The sequence below is a fragment of the Lepidochelys kempii genome, chromosome 10, assembly GCF_965140285.1.
Source record: "Lepidochelys kempii isolate rLepKem1 chromosome 10, rLepKem1.hap1, whole genome shotgun sequence".
NCBI classification, from domain to species: domain Eukaryota; kingdom Metazoa; phylum Chordata; order Testudines; family Cheloniidae; genus Lepidochelys; species Lepidochelys kempii.
The window spans coordinates 158920-181363 of record NC_136389.1 but is presented as its reverse complement, the minus strand read 5'-3'; the positions used below and the strand labels follow the sequence as shown (position 1 = coordinate 181363).

General features: G+C 43.4%; 1 protein-coding gene across 6 annotated transcripts in view; it reads right to left on the bottom strand.

Annotated features, from left to right (window-relative positions):
• The window catches only part of UNKL (unk like zinc finger), a 164465-nt gene that overhangs the window by 130005 nt on the left and 12016 nt on the right, over positions 1-22444 (bottom strand). For 5 of the 6 annotated variants that reach the window (XM_073361548.2, XM_073361547.2, XM_073361543.2 and 2 more), the window contains exon 3: positions 5744-5920. The exons of the other annotated variant lie outside the window; for it this stretch is intronic. In XM_073361548.2, the coding sequence (XP_073217649.1) occupies positions 5744-5920 (177 nt within the window). The remainder of the gene's footprint in view (positions 1-5743; positions 5921-22444) is intronic. 6 annotated transcript variants of the gene reach the window in all.

Here is a 22444-nt window from a genome sequence, read left to right as displayed (position 1 = left end):
TCACTTGATGATTACCTGTTCTGTTCATTCCCTCTGGGGAACCTGGCATTGTCCACTGTCGGAAGACAGGATACTGGGCTAGATGGATCTTTGGTCTGACCCAGTGTGGCTGTTCGTATGTTCTTAATTTATGTTTTTCCAGATTCTTAATTTTTGTATTTTTCATTATGTTAGAAAATGGAGAATGATGCATTTCTTATTTACTAAATGATTAAATTTTGCACTTGTGATTTGTGTCAAGCTCTATTTGGAAGGAAATTCAAATTCAATTCAAAATGAAAAATCACAGCAATTAAAAAAAATTAAATTAAACTATCCTACATGTGCTGGATATATAAGAGGAAAATATTATCAAAAATGTATTAAAGCATGTTTTGTATTTAAAACAAATTGATTTATTAAACAAAGAGAATTATATATAGCTGTAAATGGAGCTCATTGTTTCTGGTTACTATGTCCTTCAAGATTTTAGAACCAATAGATCTCATCCTCTTACACCTAGTTTTTATTCAGAGATTAGAAGAAAAAAAACAAGCTTTCCTGCTTTTTCAACTCCCAATTGGTTTCTTAACTTTGAATGAACTAGCTGAATAAACTGAAATGCAGAAAAACATTCTCACTGTACCTGCAGAAGAGGTAACTGCTGTTGAAAGCTGATTTAGCACTTCAACAAACACTGGTTCCATGTACTTAGCCAGTGACTTTCACCAGTTCAGCGTTTTGACTTGCTTTAAAACTTGGCAGCAAACATGTACAGTAACTCCTCACTTAAAGTTGTCCTGGTTTATGTTGTTTCGTTGCTGATCAATTAGAGAATATGCTCATTTAAAGTTGCGCAATTCTCCCTTATAATGTTGTTTGCCGCCTCCTTTGTCCACTGCTTGCAGAAAGAGCAGCCGGTTGAAGCTAGTGTGAGGCTACATTAACAACGTGTTAACCCTTGAGAGCTCAGCCAAGTGCTAGTTCATTTAGCAGTAAGGCAGTCCCTGGGAAATATCCGACCCTCTGCCTTCCCTGAAACCTAACCCCCCTATGTACACAAATTCTTATGGGGAAATTCGATTCGCTTAACCTCATTTCACTTACAGTAGCATTTTTCAGGAACATAACTACAACGTTAAGTGAGGAGTTACTGTATTGCTTAATATTTTTTCTATTTACTTGATCTTAATGGATTATAATAAAGTTAGGCCTTAACATAAATTGCTAATTTCAAACTTAATTTTAAATAGGTTTTTTACATAAGTCTGTATTTTATTTAAAATAGAAAATCTGATTTTTTTTTATTTACCAAAAAAAAAATCAAATTTTTATCCACTCTGCCACGCATCCCTCCATTTTATCAATTATGCCATCTTTTACACCCATTAGTACAATTTGCCCTCAAGCATCTTTGGTGCTTTCTCCCATTCCACGTCTTATGTATGGGAAAAGTGCCACATAAAAATCCATAAAGCCACCACATTATCCTCCTGAAAATCTTTTCAGAAGTGATGTCTACAAAACACCCAACAACAGCTGGACAGCTAGCATGCTAGGCAACTGCTTATTGCTCTAAATATGATCACTTCAACACTACCTTGTCTCTCCCTACCCCATTTGTCATTGTATCCACCTGTTGTCACTTCTCATATGCTAAGATTGTCAACTCTTCAGGGCAGGAACTCTCTTTCATATTACACGTTACAGCCTAGCAAAATGGGGCCCTGTCATAAATATAAAGGGACTTTTAAAATCCCTTCAGGCCAGAGGAAAAACCCTTTCACCTGTAAAGGGTTAAGAAGCTAGGATAACCTTGCTGGCATCTGACCACAATGACCAATGAGGAGACAAGATACTTTCAAAGCTGGAAGGGGGGAGAAACAAAGGGTCCGGGTCTGTCTGTGTGATGCTTTTGCCGGGGACAGAACAGGAATGGAGTCTTAGAACTTAGTAAGTAATCTAGCTAGATATGCATTAGATTATGATTTCTTTAAATGGCTGAGAAAATAAGATGTGCTGAATGGAATGGATATTCCTGGTTTTGTGTCTTTTTGTAACTTAAGGTTTTGCCTAGAGGGATTCTCTATGTTTTGAATCTAATTACACTGTAAGGTATTTACCATCTTCATTTTACAGAGGTGATTCTTTTTTACTTTTTCTTCTATTAAAATTCTTCTTTTAAGAAACTGAATGCTTTTTTCATTCTTCTTAAGATCCAAGGGCTTGGGTCTGTGGTCACCTATGCAAATTGGTGAGGATTTTTATCAAACCTTCCCCAGAAAAAAGGGGGTAAGATTTGGGAGGATTTTGAGGGGAAAGATGTTTCCAAACGAACTCTTTCCTAATAATAATAATACTGGTGTTAGATGTTTGGTGGTGGCAGCGAAAGTCCAAGGGCAAAGGGTAAAATAGTTTGTACCTTGGGGAAGTTTTAAGCTAAGCTGGTAAAAGAAAGCTTAGGAGGTTTTCATGCAGGTCCCCACATCTGTACCCTAGCGTTCAGAGCAGGGAAGGAAACTTGACAGGCCCTGATGGCTGCCTCTAGGCACTTCCACACTACCACTATCCCCACTGAGGAAGAGGCAGAAAATTTCACCACAGCAGAAGAACAATTTGGCCACTGAGTCTTTCAAAGTCCATTCATCTCCCAACTCCTTATACAACCCCACAAATCCATATTCCACACATTCTCCTGACTTCCCCTCATTGCCTCCAGCTACTCCACCCCCAACCCAGCTCCTAACCACATCCCCACTCTCCTACCCCTACACCCTTCCCCGTCATCACCTCATCCCAAGTTTTTCCTCTTCAAAACCTCACATTATCCCCATTTCCCTCTACCCTCCGAAGTGCCCATTGCATCTCCAGAGATAGCAGCTCCCACGATGCCATCATTTCCTGATCCTGGCTCTCCCTGAGACCTGAATCTTGTTCTGTGACACCGCCTCTATAGCTGCTCTCCTCTTACAGCAGTCTTTCCCTCTCTCACACTCCCCATCCTGAATTGGACCAAACGAACATTCTGGAGTGGCAGGTTTTTTCTCTCCCATTCCTCCCACTTCCAACTCATCCCCATTCACACACACACCTTCCTTTTTTCGAACAACACTCCACCCAATTCTTTTCTCCTCTCCCTTTCCATATAGATTATACAACTTCCAATCCATCAATATTAAGGAATTTTGTTCTCAGCCCACTCCTCCCTATCCTCTTTTTCCTTCTCCTCCACTGATATGATCATTAACTCCCTCCAACCTGCGTTCGCCACCACCTTTGACTCCTTTTCCCCTCTCTCACACTGCAAGGTTCACCCTGCCAACCCCTATCTCTGGTTCCCCCCCCTTATACATACACACACACACTTTCTCTGCTCCTGTTTCTACACTCATAAGAGTCTATTGTTGAAGTCCCATGCCTATGCTTACTTCCTCCACTACAAATTCATTTTTATTTACCTTTCCCTTCTTTCTGAATAAGCAGCAACATTATTCCTCCACTCTCAATTATTTCCACGCTCACAATACCAGCTGCCTATTTACGATTTTTCTCTTCCTCTAAAAATTCTCTCCCCTCCTGCCAGGATCTTGCCAACTTCTTCAGTGAAAAAAATCCCAAGAACTTGATGTGACCTCTAACCCTCTCTCCCTTACCTCTCCCTTCCTCCATTACCTGCTCACACACCTCTTCCTCTGTCACAAAGGCAGACTGCTTCCTTGCTTTCATCCTCTACACTTTCCATTCAACGTAGGGTGACCAGATGTCCCGTTTTTAAAGGGACAGTCCCGTTTTTTGGGACATTTTCTTATATAGGAGCCTATTACCCCCCACCCCCATCCAGTTTTTTCACAGTTGCTATCTAGTAAACCTAATTCAACCTAGTAATCCTATCTCCTCCCATTTCTTGACCTCCACAATTCACCCCTGCCACCACTCATCTCTTCCGCAATACAAGCATATATAAGGTTATGTTCTTTGCAGGGAAGGTTGCATTATTTGGCCTCCTTGTGCAAATGAATTGTGACCATCCTTATTTAATTACATATCACATACTATGTTTTCAACAGGACTCCTGCCTCATTCAGCGCACAGGATGGACTATGAATGAGACAGCACTACGGTTAAGGAGACTATTATCTATAAGAATTCTACTTCATTTGCAGAAGACAAGAGAAGATGATGTGACAGGAACAAAGCAGGGGCCTACAGGAAAACAAAGAAGGCTCTTGTAGTTAATACAGTGAACCAATTTAGCCACATATTTCCTATATGATGTTGGGAGTCACTTAAACCAAAAGGTGGCCAACTAGTTGTATGTTCTCCATTTTCTAGATGCATAATTTGAGATACCTAAAGCCTGAGTTTAAGAAGTGCTGAGCATTCGTAACTCCAGCTGAAGCTGGTGGAAGATGCTGGTGCTCAGTATCAAACCATAGAGCATCTCAAGTTGGAAATCCAATGAATAAAGCATTTAGCAATCACTTTTGTGAATTTTAGCTTAAATATCTCTGTGCTTCAGTTCTCCATCCATAAAACTAGAATAATAATGCTTCTCTACACACACTTCAGGAGGTTTTGTAAGTAAATTCTTTAATGTCTGTGAGACACTCAGGTACCACAAAGATGATCACAATATAAAACATCACAAGGAAATGGAATATACTGTACTCGTGATGAGGTTTGGTATGCAGAAAATAAGGCATAGTACCACATGGTGAATAAGGAGGGTAAAAAAAAATACTGAATTGCTGTCTCACTCAGAGTGCACACTGCACAAGGCAGGAATCCTATGGAAAAAATAGTATGTGATAGATAATTGAAACAGTATGTGATCATGCAGAGATGCAAGGAATTCTGTGGTAAGGTGGGAATTAAAGCTCATGTTAAATGACTATGAAATTATTCAATAAGCTTTAATGTTGCAGAAATAATTCTGGGAACAATTTAGCAACAGAGCAGAGAGCCTGAAGCTGTAGGCAGGGAACAAGGAATGGATTGCAGAAGGTAGCAGTTGCCATTAAAGGCTCTTAAATCCTGCAGGAGCAGAGCTCCATCCCTACAAAGCTCAGAAGGCCTGGCTGGCAATCATCACTTCCTATAAGGATCCCACTGTTTATCCTAAGCCTGTGCATTATCCCCTTCCTCTTGTCCCCTAGTATTTCAAAAGCTGGTTCACAGTCACAAATAATGCTCATCCTCCTTGTTATCCTGAATCACAAAGCATCACCCTTTGGCTGCCACCTAATCTCACCTTTAAAAGGCAGCAACAGAGACCACTGACATCTCACGTATTGGGGGAGGGGAAAAGGGACAACAAAAAAATCAAAAATCCCAAAGAAACCATGTACAAAGGAGGCAAAATATCACAAACACAAAATGAGGAGCTGAAAGATAACATCAAAATGATCATTTTTATGAATTTAGCAGCACAAGCAGATCTACACAGCATCAAGGCAAAAAGGTAAAATACCCAGCCTTGTGCACTCTTAAGTGCATTACATGCAGGGTCCTTCATACATGGATACGTTACTGTTGCTCTAAAAATGTTAATATTTTAATTTCCCATTATTTTACATTTGCAATCTTAATATTGATTTAATATAGGTTTTTACATTTACAGTAATAATGTCAGAAAGTTAATTATACATTTGATTGTAAAGTTAATTGTATTTGGAGACAGAAAAGTTTAATGTCTACAGACTGGAATGTTATAGGACAATGGTCTCCTAATAATGAGGACTGAAAGTTAAAAATAAAAGGATACCTTATATCATATACTGGTGGTCTAAGGTCATGAGGCCCATGAGCAAAGGCACAGTGGAGTCCATTCTTCACACAGTGGCCCCGAGCATCTGTTTCATGAATACATGTTCCAGTCTTGTAATATCGGAGATGATATTTTCTTTCTGTATCCCCTGTTGTTCGATGCAGATAAGGACAACTACATAATAGAAGGAAACAATTATGGAGCACCACTGCGCAGTGCCTGGAGGATTGTGTTTAAACTCCTAACCAAACATTTTGCTGTCCCTTTCCTTCTTATAACTTACTTGTAACGTTTTGGCAATACAATTCAGACCAGAGAGAAGTTGTCTCACCCCCTGCCCTGTAACTCTGGTGCCTTAAATGCTCTGCTGCGATGGCTCACAGCCCAGACACCAGCAGCCAGTAGACAAGCATGTAGCTCCCTGAGCATGTGTGTGCTGTGCAGGCCTGGTTCAGTGCTCTGATCCCAGTAGCGTGCCTACAATGGAACAGCTCCACACTGGTCTCCCCCAGCCTTAGTTACTACTTGCAGAGTGACACCCAACACACACTCAGTCCTGAACTTCCCCAAAACCTTCTGCCCTGAAGTGTCCATCCTTTTCCTGGAACACTCAGAGAAATAAGATTTGTTGCTCCCTTAAAGAGACAAAAGTACAGCTTATTACTTTAATTAGAGTTAATTACTTCAATTCAAATACAGCACTGAGTTGGTTTAGATCAGTGTTTCTCAACCTTTTTGTGCTTGCAACTCCTTTTGGACTTAAAAAACTGTGGCCCACCTACTAAAAGGGCTGGCATTAGGGCAAACCGGGCAACTGCCCAGGGCCCCACACAACAGGGGACCCGACAAGCTTAGTTACACACTTCAGACCCACCGCCATGGCTGAAGCATGCAACTTAATTTTGCAGTGTCCCAGGTAACTGCCCTGATTGCCACCACCTAATGCCAGCCCTGCACTTGCCTAACCCCTCCCCCAACCCATCCTGTGACCGCCCCCCAGGGGTCATGACCTCCAGGTTGAGAAACCCTGTTTTAGATCAAAAGTAAAACAAGTTTATTAACAAAATAACATAGGTTAAGTGATACCAAATAGAAGAAATTGAAGGTAGAATGGGTTACAAATAAACAAAACTAAAAATATGCTTTCTAATAGCTAAGACCTGACCTAACAGGCTACCGATTTTGCTCATGGTATTTTTCTCACCAATCATTTTCTTTCCAGCCATGGCTGACTTTCTGTCAGTTGGGACCTTCCACAGAAGTTCAAGGTGCTGGTTTCCCTTGTCTTCCTAGATCAGCGGTTCTCAAACTGTGGGTTGGAACTCCAAAGTAGGTCAGGACCACATTTTAATGGGGTTGCTAGGACCGGTGTTAGACTTGCTGGGGTCTGGGCTCAAGCACAAGCCCAGCTGCCTGAGGCTGAAGCTGAAGCCCAAGGGCTTCAGCCCAGGGCAGCAGGGCTCAGGTTCTGCTCTCCTTCCTCCAGCCCGGGGCAGCGGGGCTCCAGCCCACCCTGCCCAGGGTCATGCAGTAATTTTTGTTTTCAGAAGGAGGTTGTGGTGCAATGAAGTTCGAGAACCGCTGTCCTAGATGAAAGATCTTTGCCTAAGCAGGTTTCTCACTTATATTCAGTTCCCAAAGACTTCAACCTCTTGCTTGAAGGACCATCTGTCTCAGTTTGCAAGAGCTCTGTCCCCTTGTGTCTGTCCAGTGATTGATGGCAATATGGTTTCTTCTCTCTCCTTATATGTTCCAAAACTCACTGCTTTGTCTCCAGACTCAGGATGGCCTCATGCTGTTCTTCCCTTCCTGTGAACTTCCCATACCTCTTGCTGATTCATATGTAAATGGGGCTTCCATTGTTTTTGGTCCAACCTTGCTTAGTTTTTATAACTGCCATCCCTCCTTTCTGAGAGAAAACCTGTTTCTGTCTTTGGTCACAGACTTTAAAGCACAATATCATTAAGTATCCATATTTCCTCATATAGGGTTAACATATATATTTCACAATGATAATCAATCACCAGCATGTCATTAGCTGTCAGGAAAGATCTAACTTGATATTAGGGTTGTCAGGCGTCCAGTTTTCAACTGGAACGCCCGGTCGAAAAGGGACCCTGGTGGCTCCGGTCAGCACTGCTGACTCGGCCATTAAAAGTCCAGTTGGCAGGGCTGGCAGGCTCCCTACCTGGCTCTGCATGGGTCCCCGGAAGCAGCATCATGTTCCTTGGCTCCTAGGCAGAGGGACTGCCAGCGGAGCTCCGCATGCTGCCCCCATCCCAAGCGCCAGTTCCGCAGCTCCCACTGGCCATGGCGAAGGCAGTGAGCATGTACCGCACAGAGCCGCCTAGCCACGCCTCTGCCTAGGAGTAGGAGAGACATGTTGCCGCTTCCAAGGAGCTCCCCAAGGTAAGTGCCACCCGGAGCCCGCACCTCCTCCCATACCCCAACCCCATGCCCCAGGCCTGAGCCCCCACCTGCACCCCAAACCCTTCATCCCCAGTCCAACCCCAGTCCCCGCACCTCCAGCCGGAGCCATCACCCCCTCTCGCACCCTTGCCCGAGCCCTGATCCCTCTCCCACACCCCATACCCCTTCCCGTACCCCAACCCTCTGCCCCAGGCCTGAGCCCTCTCCTGAATCCCAAACCCCATATCCCCAGTCCCACCCCAGAGCCTGCACCCCCTCCCGCATACCTGCCCCAGCCCTGAGCCCCCTCCCACACCCAAACTCCCTTCTGGGGCCCATATCCCAAACTCACCCTTGCACCCCAACCACCTTCTTCAGCCGAGAGCCACCACCAAAAGAAATCTGATAAGGTTCAACAAGGACAAGAGCAGAGTCCTGCACTTAGGATGGAAGAATCCCATGCACTGCTACAGACTATGGACCAAATGGCTCGGCAGCAGTTCTGCAGAAAAGGACCTAGGAAGCTGGATATGAGTCAACAGTGTGCCCTTGTTGCCAAGAAGGCTAACGGCATTTTGGGATGTATAGGTAGGGGCATAGCGAGAAGATCGAGGGACGTAATCGTTCCCCTCTATTCGACATTGGTGAGGCCTCATCTGCAGTACTACGTCCAGTTTTGGGCCCCACGCTACAAGAAGGATGTGGAAAAATTGGAAAGAGTCCAGCAGAGGGCAACAAAAATGATTAGGGGACTGGAATACATGACTTATGAGGAGAGGCTGAGGGAACTGGGATTGTTTAGTCTGCAGAAGAGAAGAATGAGGGGGGATTTGATAGCTGCTTTCAACTACCTGAAAGGGGGTTCCAAAGAGGATGGATCTAGACTGTTCTCAGTGGTAGCGGATGACAGAACAAGGAGTAATGGTCTCAAGTTGCAGTGGGGGAGGTTTAGGTTGGATATTAGGAAAAAATTTTTCACTAGGAGGGTGGTGAAACACTGGAATGCGTTACCTAGGGAGGTGGTGGAATCCCCTTCCTTAGATATTTTTATGGTCAGGCTTGACAAAGCCAGGCTTGACAAAGCTGGGATTATTTAGATGGGGATTGGTCCTGCTTTGAGCAGGGGGTTGGACTAGATGACCTCCTGAGGTCCCTTCCAACTCTGATATTCTATGATTCTATGAACCCCTCAGCCTGGAGCCCCCTCCTGCACCCCAAACCCCGTGCCCCAGGCTGAAGCCCCCCAAACACACTCCATGAACCTCTCATTTCTGGCCCCACCTCGGAGCCAACACCCCCTCCCATACCAGAACCCCCTGCCCCAGCCTGGTGAAAATGAGAAAGTGAGGGTGGGGGAGAGCCAGAGACAGAAGGAGGGGGGATGGAGTGAGCAGGGGCGGGACCTTGGGGAAGAGGCGGGACAGGGGTGTTCATTTTTGTGCAATTAGAAAGTTGGGAACCCTACTTGATATCCTTTGTGTACAACATTATGGTGTTATCAGTTTATTCAATTACTTAACATTTGAGGTTCAGACTCCCACAACAAGCTATTTCCCCCGCAAAGACACCATCAATCAAATTAAATCCACTTTTAAATGTGTATAAAACTATTTTACTTTAATTTTGTTCCTTGTTTATATGAACCATAATATTCTTAAAATCAAGGCTGGCTGTTTAAAAATAGCCAGAGCTTCGCGAACCAGCTGAGAGGCGGTGAACCAGCTGAGCAGCGGGGACAACAGAGCAGCTCACAGCAGGAGTTTGCCTGGGAGTTCGCCTGGAGGGAGCCCAGTGAGGCTTACGTCTTGCAAACTGCTCTGAGGAAAGCTCATAGTAGGAAGGTGATATGGAAGGGGGGTGTTCAGCTGTTGTGACCTGCATTGGATGTGCCATGTTTGTCTTTCTTCCACAGGACAGAAGCGACTTTGTCTGTACAAAGTGCAAGCTGGTCTCCATATTGGAAGAGAAGATTGAAGGTCTGGAGCAACAGATAACAACCCTGCGTTGCATACGAGAAACTGAGGATTTTCTGGACAAAACTCAGGATAGGCTTCTAGGGGCACAAAGCTCTACAGATATAGAGCAGGTTGCACAGAGGAGCTAAGAGGCCAATGAAGAAGCTTGGCAACATGTTACGTCCAGAAGAGGTAAGCGGAATGTCCGGGTTCCAGTAACACAGACACAGGTAACTAACCGCTTTCATGTTCTCTCCACAAGTATCGTTGCGGAGAGTGGACCAGATGATATGTCTGGGGCGAGAAAGCAGAAGGAGACTCCGCTGGTTGGAAGGCATGAGATGCGATGTCCTGAGGTTGGGGGTTCCACGACCACCACTCCCAAGAGGAGAAGGCAGGTGGTGGTGGTCGGGGACTCTCTCCTCCGGGGGACTGAGTCATCTATCTGCCGCCCTGACCGGGAAAACCGAGAAGTCTGCTGCTTGCCAGGGGCTAAGATTCGCGATGTGACGGAGAGACTGCCGAGACTCATCAAGCCCTCGGATCGCTACCCCTTCCTGCTTCTCCACGTGGGCACCAATGATACTGCCAAGAATGACCTTAAGCGGATCACTGCAGACTATGTGGCTCTAGGAAGAAGGATAAAGGAGTTGGAGGCGCAAGTGGTGTTCTCGTCCATCCTCCCCGTGGAAGGAAAAGGCCTGGGTAGGGACCGTCGAATCGTGGAAGTCAACGAATGGCTACGCATGTGGTGTCGGAGAGAAAGCTTTGGTTTCTTTGACCATGGGATGGTGTTCCATGAAGGAGGAGTGCTGGGCAGAGACGGGCTCCATCTTACGAAGAGAGGGAAGAGCATCTTTGCGAGCAGGCTGGCTAACCTAGTGAGGAGGGCTTTAAAACTAGGTTCACCGGGGGAAGGAGACCAAAGCCCTGAGGTAAGTGGGAAAGCGGGATACCGGGAGGAAGCACAGGCAGGAATGTCTGTGAGGGGAGGGCTCCTGCCTCATACTGGGAATGAGGGGCGATCAACAGGTTATCTCAAGTGCTTATATACAAATGCACAAAGCCTTGGAAACAAGCAGGGAGAACTGGAGGTCCTGGTGATGTCAAGGAACTATGACGTGATCAGAATAACAGAGACTTGGTGGGATAACTCACATGACTGGAGTACTGTCATGGATGGTTATAAACTGTTCAGGAAGGACAGGCAGGGCAGAAAAGGTGGGGGAGTAGCACTGTATGTAAGGGAGCAGTATGACTGCTCAGAGCTCCGGTACGAAACTGCAGAAAAACCTGAGTGTCTCTGGATTAAGTTTAGAAGTGTGTGCAACAAGAGTGATGTAGTGGTGGGAGTCTGCTATAGACCACCGGACCAGGGGGATGAGGTAGATGAGGCTTTCTTCCGGCAGCTCACGGAAGCTACTAGATCGCATGCCCTGATTCTCATGGGTGACTTTAATTTTCCTGATATCTGCTGGGAGAGCAATACAGCGGTGCATAGACAATCCAGGAAGTTTTTGGAAAGCGTAGGGGACAATTTCCTGGCGTAAGTGCTAGAGGAGCCAACTAGGGGGGGCGCTTTTCTTGACCTGCTGCTCACAAACCGGGTAGAATTAGTGGGGGAAGCAAAAGTGGATGGGAATCTGGGAGGCAGTGACCATGAGTTGGTTGAGTTCAGGATCCTGACGCAGGGAAGAAAGGTAAGCAGCAGGATACGGACCCTGGACTTCAGGAAAGCAGACTTCAACTCCCTCAGGGAACGGATGGCCAGGATCCCCTGGGGGACTAACTTGAAGGGGAAAGGAGTCCAGGAGAGCTGGCTGTATTTCAAGGAATCCCTGTTGAGGTTACAGGGACAAACCATCCCGATGAGTCGAAAGAATAGTAAATATGGCAGGCGACCAGCTTGGCTTAATGGTGAAATCCTAGCGGATCTTAAACATAAAAAAGAAGCTTACAAGAAGTGGAAGGTTGGACATATGACCAGGGAAGAGTATAAAAATATTGCTCGGGCATGTAGGAATGATATCAGGAGGGCCAAATCGCACCTGGAGCTGCAGCTAGCCAGAGATGTCAAGAGTAACAAGAAGGGTTTCTTCAGGTATGTTGGCAACAAGAAGAAAGCCAAGGAATGTGTGGGCCCCTTACTGAATGAGGGAAGCAACCTAGCGACAGAGGATGTGGAAAAAGCTAATGTACTCAATGCTTTTTTTGCCTCTGTTTTCACTAACAAGGTCAGCTCCCAGACTCCTGCGCTGGGCATCACAAAATGGGGAAGAGATGGCCAGCCCTCTGTGGAGATAGAGGTGGTTAGGGACTATTTAGAAAAGCTGGACGTGCACAAGTCCATGGGGCCGGACGAGTTGCATCCGAGAGTGCTGAAGGAATTGGCGGCTGTGATTGCAGAGCCATTGGCCATTATCTTTGAAAACTCGTGGCGAACAGGGGAAGACCCGGATGACTGGAAAAAGGCTAATGTAGTACCAATCTTTAAAAAAGGGAAGAAGAAGGATCCTGGGAACTACAGGCCAGTCAGCCTCACCTCAGTCCCTGGAAAAATCATGGAGCAGGTCCTCAAAGAATCAATCCTGAAGCACTTGCATGAGAGGAAAGTGATCAGGAACAGCCAGCATGGATTCACCAAGGGAAGGTCATGCCTGACTAATCTAATCGCCTTTTATGATGAGATTACTGGTTCTGTGGATGAAGGGAAAGCAGTGGATGTATTGTTTCTAGACTTTAGCAAAGCTTTTGACACGGTCTCCCACAGTATTCTTGTCAGCAAGTTAAGGAAGTATGGGCTGGATGAATGCACTATAAGGTGGGTAGAAAGCTGGCTAGATTGTCGGGCTCAACGGGTAGTGATCAATGGCTCCATGTCTAGTTGGCAGCCGGTATCAAGTGGAGTGCCCCAACGGTCGGTCCTGGGGCCGGTTTTGTTCAATATCTTCATAAATGATCTGGAGGATGGTGTGGATTGCACTTTCAGCAAATTTGCGGATTATACTAAACAGGGAGGAGTGGTAGATACGCTGGAGGGGAGGGATAGGATACAGAAGGACCTAGACAAATTGGAGGATTGGGCCAAAAGAAATCTGATGAGGTTCAATAAGGATAAGTGCAGGGTCCTGCACTTAGGACGGAAGAACCCAATGCACAACTACAGACTAGGGACCGAATGGCTAGGCAGCAGTTCTGCGGAAAAGGACCTAGGGGTGACAGTGGACGAGAAGCTGGATATGAGTCAGCAGTGTGCCCTTGTTGCCAAGAAGGCCAATGGCATTTTGGGATGTATAAGTAGGGGCATAGCGAGCAGATCGAGGGACGTGATCATTCCCCTCTATTCGACATTGGTGAGGCCTCATCTGGAGTACTGTGTCCAGTTTTGGGCCCCACACTTCAAGAAGGATGTGGATAAATTGGAGAGAGTCCAGCGAAGGGCAACAAAAATGATTAGGGGACTGGAACACATGAGTTATGAGGAGAAGCTGAGGGAGCTGGGATTGTTTAACCTGCAGAAGAGAAGAATGAGGGGGGATTTGATAGCTGCTTTCAACTACCTGAAAGGGGGTTCCAAAGAGGATGGCTGTAGACTGTTCTCAATGGTAGCAGATGACAGAACGAGGAGTAATGGTCTCAAGTTGCAGTGGGGGAGGTTTAGATTGGATATTAGGAAAAACTTTTTCACTAAGAGGGTGGTGAAACACTGGAATGCGTTACCTAGGGAGGTGGTAGAATCTCCTTCCTTAGAGGTTTTTAAGGTCAGGCTTGACAAAGCCCTGGCTGGGATGATTTAACTGGGAATTGGTCCTGCTTCGAGCAGGGGGTTGGACTAGATGACCTTCTGGGGTCCCTTCCAACCCTGATATTCTATGATTCTATGGCGTACTTAAAAACAACATTAATTTTCTCTAATGCTGCCTGCACTTCCTAGGCACTGAAGGCTTTGAACCATCTCAGGTGAAAACTAGGACAATTTTACGAGAAAAGAAATAGTCCAATTATTATATCAGTCAATCAGTGATGAGAAAGAGACAAGGGAGGTGAGGTGATGTCTTTTATTGGACCGAATTCTGCTGGTGAAAGGGACAAATTTTCCAACTTCACTCAGCTCTTTGTTTTACTTTTTGTCCTCAAGGGCCAAAACCCACTCTCACTGAACTTAAGAGCAAGGAAACGAGCACATCGTTTGGAATTCTGTGTGGTTTTGCATACAAAAAATAGTTGCCTTAACAGTTTAACTGAGCGTCATGGGATGGCACAAGCTATCTTAAGCCTGTGCGCACTCTAAGAAAATAAAGGACAGTGGATATTCATTTTACATATTTTTAAATGCCAATCATAATACTGCTCTAGCTCAGAGGCGGATTAAGATTTATTGGGGCCCTGGGCACAAAGAAGAATTTTGGCCCCCATGGGCCCCACACCGCCCTCATCACAGGATCCAGTCCCCTGCTCCTTCCGTTCCTCCCCAAGATCCTACCCACTGGCCAGGCCGAAAGCTGGAGCTGGGCCGTAGTAAGAGCTGCCCAGGGAGCCCGGGCTGCTGTGGGGAGCCCTGGTCACCTCCACCTGTCCTGGACGGCACACCTGGGGGGGCATGGACACATGCCCAGTTTTGCCAAAAAGGGGTTAAGGGGAGTGAGTGATGGGACTTGGGCCAGCCCCGCGAGGGGGTGTGCAGCTCAGGCCAGCTCTGTGGAAGGTTGGAGGGCGGCTTGGGTCAGCTCTGTGGGGGGAGGGGAAGCGGCTCAGGTCAGCTCTGCACCTGGTGCAGGGGGGTGGGGAGGGGAGGAGGGCTCAGGCCAGCTCCACGTGGGAGGGAAGGAAGGAATATGGTCACCCTAATGGCCCGGGTCCAGTTTCCAGCCTGGATAGGGGGCAGAACCTCAGGGGAAAGAGGAGAGGCAGGGGGGCAGAGCTACAGATCCTGCACCAGTCCCCCCGCCCCACTTCTATACAGGTTCCGGCACTCCTGCAGGCCCCCAAATCCAGGATCAGCCGTGAAAAGCAAACGATGCAAAAGGATACAATCCTTCTTAGATTCACTTTAATGATCCTGCTGGACTTTATGGGAAATGTTCTGCATATGAGAAGCAAAGGTACAGTGCTCCACTCTTTTGGGAATGCAGTACATAGGGAAGACAGAGAACACCACTGCCCCCATCAATAGAGATTTTTTCCTGTGCTGGTCTCACCAAGGGCTCTTCCCACACAGCCCAACAGAAGCAAGAGCATGAAACCAAACTGCATGAATTTTGCTTGCTTGCTGTGCTGGCACCCTAGGCACAATTTCAGCAGAGTGTCAGTAAAAAAAAACGGGTTCCAGAGCAGCAGCCGTGTTAGTCTGTACCCACAAACAGAACAGGAGGACTTGTGGCACCTTGAAAACGCAGACTATCCCTTGCAAAAATAAACCCATACATATATTGTTCCCCCTTTTTGACCCAAGCAGCTAGTCAAAGTTTGGGCCTTGGGGATGTTCCAGCTGGAAGCAGAAATTGATGCAGTCTGGCATTTTCTTTGAAGCAATCTTGTTTATTTAACATGGAATGTATGAAATCCTGGGTCTCTGAATGCAGAAGGAACCAAAAACAAAAGGAGCAGTTTCTTAGCTTACAGCCTATGAGCCTCTTTTGCCCACACCAGACCCAAAAGCTCTCCCTCTAGCTTTTTCCAGAGTCACACTGTGCTATTCTCCTTGGCTTTTTTGTCTCTGTTCTAAGTTTCCGTGTCATCTCTCCTCTCAAACACACATACACACCCCTCAGCCAAAAGCTTCCAGGCAGCTTACAGTTATGTTAATCGAAGGATGAGTTCACATCTATCAATCTGAATGGGGTTTTAAGTCAATCCATAACCAGGTTTCACCCAGCTCATAACAATGTCGTACAAATAAGCAACACTATGGTAATACATATGCAATGACCACGGACAGACACCATGGACGGTCATCAGCAGGGGTCAAACCCAAGGCACCCAGCAACAAAGGCAAATGCTTCTACCACTTGAGATAAAAGGAGCAGGTTCACAGCTGTCAGTAAGAAGTAGGCTCTTATCCTCACTTAATATTACATACACTAAACAAGAGCATTAAAATCAAATTACACAAACAAAGGAGTGACAATTGCTGCTGATCTTCCATTCCAAGTTTCCTGATCTATGGACAAAAATCTCTACTTTATTAGAAAAGTGTAATGTTTTGCTTAAACATAAGCCAATATGACATAGCTTTAAACAAGACCTGTATTTTATTTTATATGGCAGATATTAAACCATCACCTAACTATAAGGTTGCAATCTGATACACTAATTCTTACTTGCTATATTTTAGATAACACTAAGAAAAATGTTTCCCTGCTTACATTCCAATGACAATGGTCATTACAGGTTTCAGAGTAGCAGCCGTTTTAGTCTGTATTCGCAAAAAGAAAAGGAGTACTTGTGGCACCTTAGAGACTCACAAATTTATTTGAGCGTAAGCTTTCGTGAGCTACAGCTCACTTCATCAGATGCATTCAGTGGAAAATACAGTGGGGAGATTTATATACACAGAGAACATGAAACAATGGATGTTACCATACACACTGTAACGAGAGTGATCACTTAAGATGAGCTATTACCAGCAGGACAGTTGGGGGGGCGGGAACCTTTTGTAGTGATAATCAAGGTCGGCCGTTTCCAGCAGTTGACAAGAACATCTGAGAAACAGTGGGGGGTGGGGGAGGAATAAACATGGGGAAATAGTTTTACCTTGTGTAATGACCCATCCACTCCCACTGGTCTCTATTCAAGACTAAGTTAATTGTATCCAGTTTGCAAATTAATTCCAATTCAGCAGTCTCTCGTTGGAGACTGGTTTTGAAGTTTTTTTGTTGAAGAATTGTCACTTTGAGATCAGAAATCGAGTGACCAGAGAGATTGAAGTGTTCTCCCACTGGTTTTTGAATGTTATAATTCTTGACGTCTGATTTGTATCCATTTATTCTTTTACGTAGAGACTGTCCAGTTTGACCAATGTACATGGCAGAGGGGCATTGCTGGCACATGATGGCATCTATCACATTGGTACATGTGCAGATGAACGAGCCTGTGATAGTGTGGCTGATGTGATTAGGCCTTATGATGGTGTCCCCTGAATAGATATGTGGACACAGTTTGGCAACGGGCTTTGTTGCAAGGACAGGTTCCTGGGTTAGTGGTTGTGTGGTGTGGTGTGCGATTGCTGGTGAGTATTTGCTTCAGGTTGGTGGGCTGTCTGTAAGCAAGGACTGGCCTGTCTCACAGGATCTGTGAGAGTGATGGGTTGTCCTTCAGGATAGGTTATAGATCCTTGATGATACGTTGGAGAGGTTTTAGTTGGGGGCTGAAGGTGATGGCTAGTGGCGTTCTGTTATTTTCTTTGTTGGGCCTGTCCTGTAGTAGGTGACTTCTGGGTACTCTTCTGGATCTGTCAATCTGGAGCCCTGGAACCCCGACCTGGGGTATTCTATCTGCTACCCAAGATCCATAAACGTTGAAATCCTGGACGCCGCATCATCTCAGGCATTGGCACCCTGACAGCAGGATTGTCTGGCTATGCAGACTCCCTCCCCCCCACCCCCCACTGTTCCTCAGATGTTCCTGTCAACTGCTGGAAATGACCCACCTTGATTATCACTACAAAAAGGTTCCCCCCCCCCCCCCCAACTCTCCTGCTGGTAATAGCTCATCTTAAGTGATCACTCTCGTTACACTGTGTATGGTAACATCCATTGTTTCATGTTCTCTGTGTATATAAATCTCCCCACTGTATTTTCCACTGAATGCATCTGATGAAGTGAGCTGTAGCTCACGAAAGCTTATGCTCAAATAAATTTGTTAGTTTCTAAGGTGCCACAAGTACTCCTTTTCTTAATGGTTATTATGAGACTGTTCAAGGTGAATGCTCCTCAGAAAAAACAAGCTGATAAAAGAAGTGTTTGTTAATCAAAGCTGCTCTGTATGCAACATTTCTATATTATCAACCAAGCTGAAAAAAATGAAATTATACTAAATGCTAACTTTTAGTAATAATGAAAGCACTGTACTCTAAATCATAAGTTTTACTGGAGTTGACAGGTGTTTTTTTTTTAAACTTAAAAGCAACTGTTTTCAGCATTCTGATCATACACAAGGCAATTTAGACATTACACTTTCCATACAGTTTAGTACACATACTGTGAAACACAGACATGACCACTAAAGCTTAGCACACTAACTGCTACAGAAAGGTATGTGTCACCTCTAAGATTTCATATTCTAATAACTCACACAATATTATAACAAACATTTCAAAAAGAATTTTTCCTCTGAGCTGAAAGTAAGCAAAAGAAATTCCAGTCTAAAGTGCAATTTAAATTTAAAAAAAAAGAAGTGTTTGAAGACAACAGCTTATAAACTGGTTTCAGAGTAACAGCCGTGCTAGCCTGTATCCGCAAAAAGAAAAAAAGAGTACTTCTGGCACCTTAGAGACTAACGAATTTATTTAAGCATAAGCTTTTGTGAGCTACAGCTTGAAAGCTTATGCTCAAATAAATTTGTTAGTCTCTAAGGTGCCACAAGTACTCCTTTAGCTTATAAACTATTCATCTTCAACTGTAACTACAGCATTACTAGCCTTCTGCTTCAAGAAGAGTTTACAACTGCTCAAAGCAAATATCAATTTAAACATGTTACAAAACAGTTCATATTTTAGGCAGAAGTGTAAAGCAAGGAGATGGTGCTTCCATTGAGCTCTGCGGTCAGGAATATTATTGCTCTATATACATGTTCACAGAGATGTTAATGCTGTACTAAATGGGAAGACTCAAAATTTCCCATTTCACGTGCACTACTATTCTTAAGTTTTTCCACATAATTTCTCAAGCAGTCAATAACATGGCAGTTTGTTGCAAATTAAAATGTGCTTGTATTTTCTTAAATTGTTCTGCTGCTTATTTTTGCACTCTAATAACTTAAAACATGTTAGACTTTGATCAGGCTGCATCTTTAATATGCCTGAAGAAATCTGATGTAGAAAGAACAGTAGGCACCTAGTTAGTGTCACGTGAACTATCATCTGCCTTTCCACTAAGTCTATTAAAAAGTGAAAAGTTTCTGATATAAACATGTTTCAGAGTAACAGCCGTGTTAGTCTGTATTCGCAAAATTTATTTGAGCATGAGCTTTCGTGAGCTATAGCTCACTTCATCCGATGAAGTGAGCTGTAGCTCACGCTCAAATAAATTGGTTAGTCTCTAAGGTGCCACAAGTACTCCTTTTCTTTTTGATATAAACATGGATACAGCTGCAGCTCTACATAAAAAAATCTGTCAATTTTTGTATTACACATTTAAATGTGCGTTTGCTTGATTATATATAATACAGATATAAAAAAACTCTTTAGATCTTCTAATGGACATTGAAAAAACAGAAGTATTTTATTAAAAACTATTTTCCACAGACGATGCCAAAAACTAGGCACCTAAATTCATACTATGCCTAAATATAGATTTTACGTGTCTAAAGTTAGGCATCTAAGTCAACACTTTTTTTCAGATTTAACTGTGTAAGTTACAGCTACATGCACATTTCAATATTGCATTGAAATACTGAGGTCCTCATTACATTCATTTTGATGTACAATCAACTTGGTTTCTCTATTTTAAAAAAGGAGAAAATTAAATGCAAAATTTTACATTAGACACTGTTGAAATATTAAAAACTTACAAAAACTCAGAAAATTCAACCTTATAACATAAGAACGGCCAGACCATTTCAGACCAATGGTCCAACTATCTCAGTATCCTGTCTATGACAGCACCCAGTGCCAGATGCTTCAGAGGGATGAGTAGAACAGGGCAATTTTGAGTGATCCAACCTGTCATCCAGTCCCAGCTTATGGCAGTTGGAAGTTTAGGGAAACCCAGAACATGTGGTTGCATCCCTGGCCATCTGGGCACATAGCCATTGACGGACCTATCCTCCATGAACTTATAAAAATCCTTTTTTGAAGCCAGATATACTTTTTGTCTTCACAACATCGCATGGTAATTATAGCTGTGACAGCAATCACAACAGGATTACAACATATATAAATATGTAAAAATTTTATACCACTTATTGTATCACAATTTATATTGGGTATAATCATTAATCATTTAGATACGCAAAAGTTAATTTGCTTCTCGTGGATCTTCCGATAGCCAATTAACAACTTCTACTGTAAGTTACTATTATTAAAGAAGTTAGTCAAAATCTCTTGCAGTAATTACCTAACTTTGTATTTAATAACATCATAAATGATGTAGGCGTTTCACAGGAAACACACAGAACATATGACCATGCCCCAAATTGATTACAATCCAACATGCAGAGCCTATATATATAGGATTTGTGACTCTGGCCCAAAGAGCTGACAATTAAATGCCCTTAGGACACAGTCCTGTAATCAGATCTTGCAGATGGACTCTTGTGGGGCCCCAGTAAAGTCAGTGATGCTCTTAAATCTTTAAATACTTAAATCTGATTGTAAACATGCATCTAATTTTAAGACTCATACACACATCAACAGGATCTGACTATCTGACCAACTTGATCAGTGAAAATAAAACTGACACCAGGAAGTGAAGGACACGGATTAAAAGATGTACAAGTACAAGGTTTGCTTAAACTATGCAATGTTACATCCTGATTGTTCAATTTTTTTTTAAACTGCGAGAAAACTTTTTCTATGTTTACTGAAACTATTCAAACACAAGCACTACTTAGACTACTTCATATATCATTAAATTAGATCACTGCATATCAAAAAGGGACACAGCAATATCAAAAGCTGTTTTTTTAAATCAAATCAGAGATTATACTGTGCACATAAATTTTTTTTTTAAAATGAACAGCATATTTTCATAAATATAACATAAAATGAAACACAAACCATGTAGGATTTTACAAATTACATCAATGACAGCAGATACTTTGACCTTATTTTCAATATACACTAGTTGTCCATTTCTCCCAAAAACCTTCATATTTTTTTATACTCCTTCACATATGAAACTTTCTCCCTAAACAGATCGAAAAAGCCACTATACAGTCCTTCAAAACCCTCTTCAAGATCCATTTCTAACATGACACTTACAGTAAACCACTCAGTGATAATATCTTGGCAGGTGGACAGCAGGAGTTACTGATAATGGCTGGAATTTTCTGAAGAGGCCATTGAAGTTAGGCACACAAATCCCACTGAAAGTCAACTGCCATTTCAAGTTTATTTTGATTCAAGACCTGCTAATTGTTGCATATAAGGTATATATAACTACATGTTCCAGTCATTATTACTCTTGTTCTCCTTTGCCCATCCTCTGCATTCATCTATTACATCTTGCCATAATATGGGGCTAATCCTGAAAACACAAGTATGTGAGTAACTTAAATGCAAATTAATTTGCAGGATCAGCCCCTAGACTGCAGTATGGGTCTGTATAGCACCACAGGGCCATAATCTTGATTGGAACCTCTTGACAGTAGTGTAATGCATGTAATAGTACATTTTAATAGATATAAGTGATGACTAACAATTCATCAGATAAGTAAATGAAGTTTTTATTATGGACTGATTGATACATCCCTTCAACTGAATATAAAACTTACTTTTAGGCAAAGGAAAATCAAGAACCAGTTAAAAATGAGAAAAAGCACACACTGAAATGACCAAATAGTTACAAATCTAAAATAGTGTGAACATATTATTGGCAGAAATCATCACACCAAACACTGCAAACAGACAACCAAACTTTACAAAATTAAAACTCATTAATGAATGTATATATAATTTAGAAACTTTGATACATAAATCTCCACAGACATTATTTTACCAAGAATTAGATCCCAGAAAAAAGCCATCACCATCCAGAACTACTATTCCTGTTATTTCTAACAGAAACTTTAATAATTATAAGCATGTTCCTTATACAGTTTACATCTCAAAACCAATTCATATTCCTAAACTTTGCAACACAGGAGGGAAAGATATTACCTGCTGCATTGAAAACACACCTATAATATTTACAGTACATAAATTTTATGGCTAACTACAGCCAGAAAAGTAACTGAACTAACATTAACAGAAAAGCAACTTCTTACATATCAGATGTGCTTTAAAATAATCATTACACAAATACAGTCTTTAGGTCCTAATCCTTCATTAGGATTTGCTAGCACGGATTCCTATACCCCAAGTGGGACACTGCAAAACTGCAGAAGTCTGCACTAGGTGGCCCTAAACAGAACATATTTATAAAAGAGCATAATTATAAAAGAACAGTAGTGATGT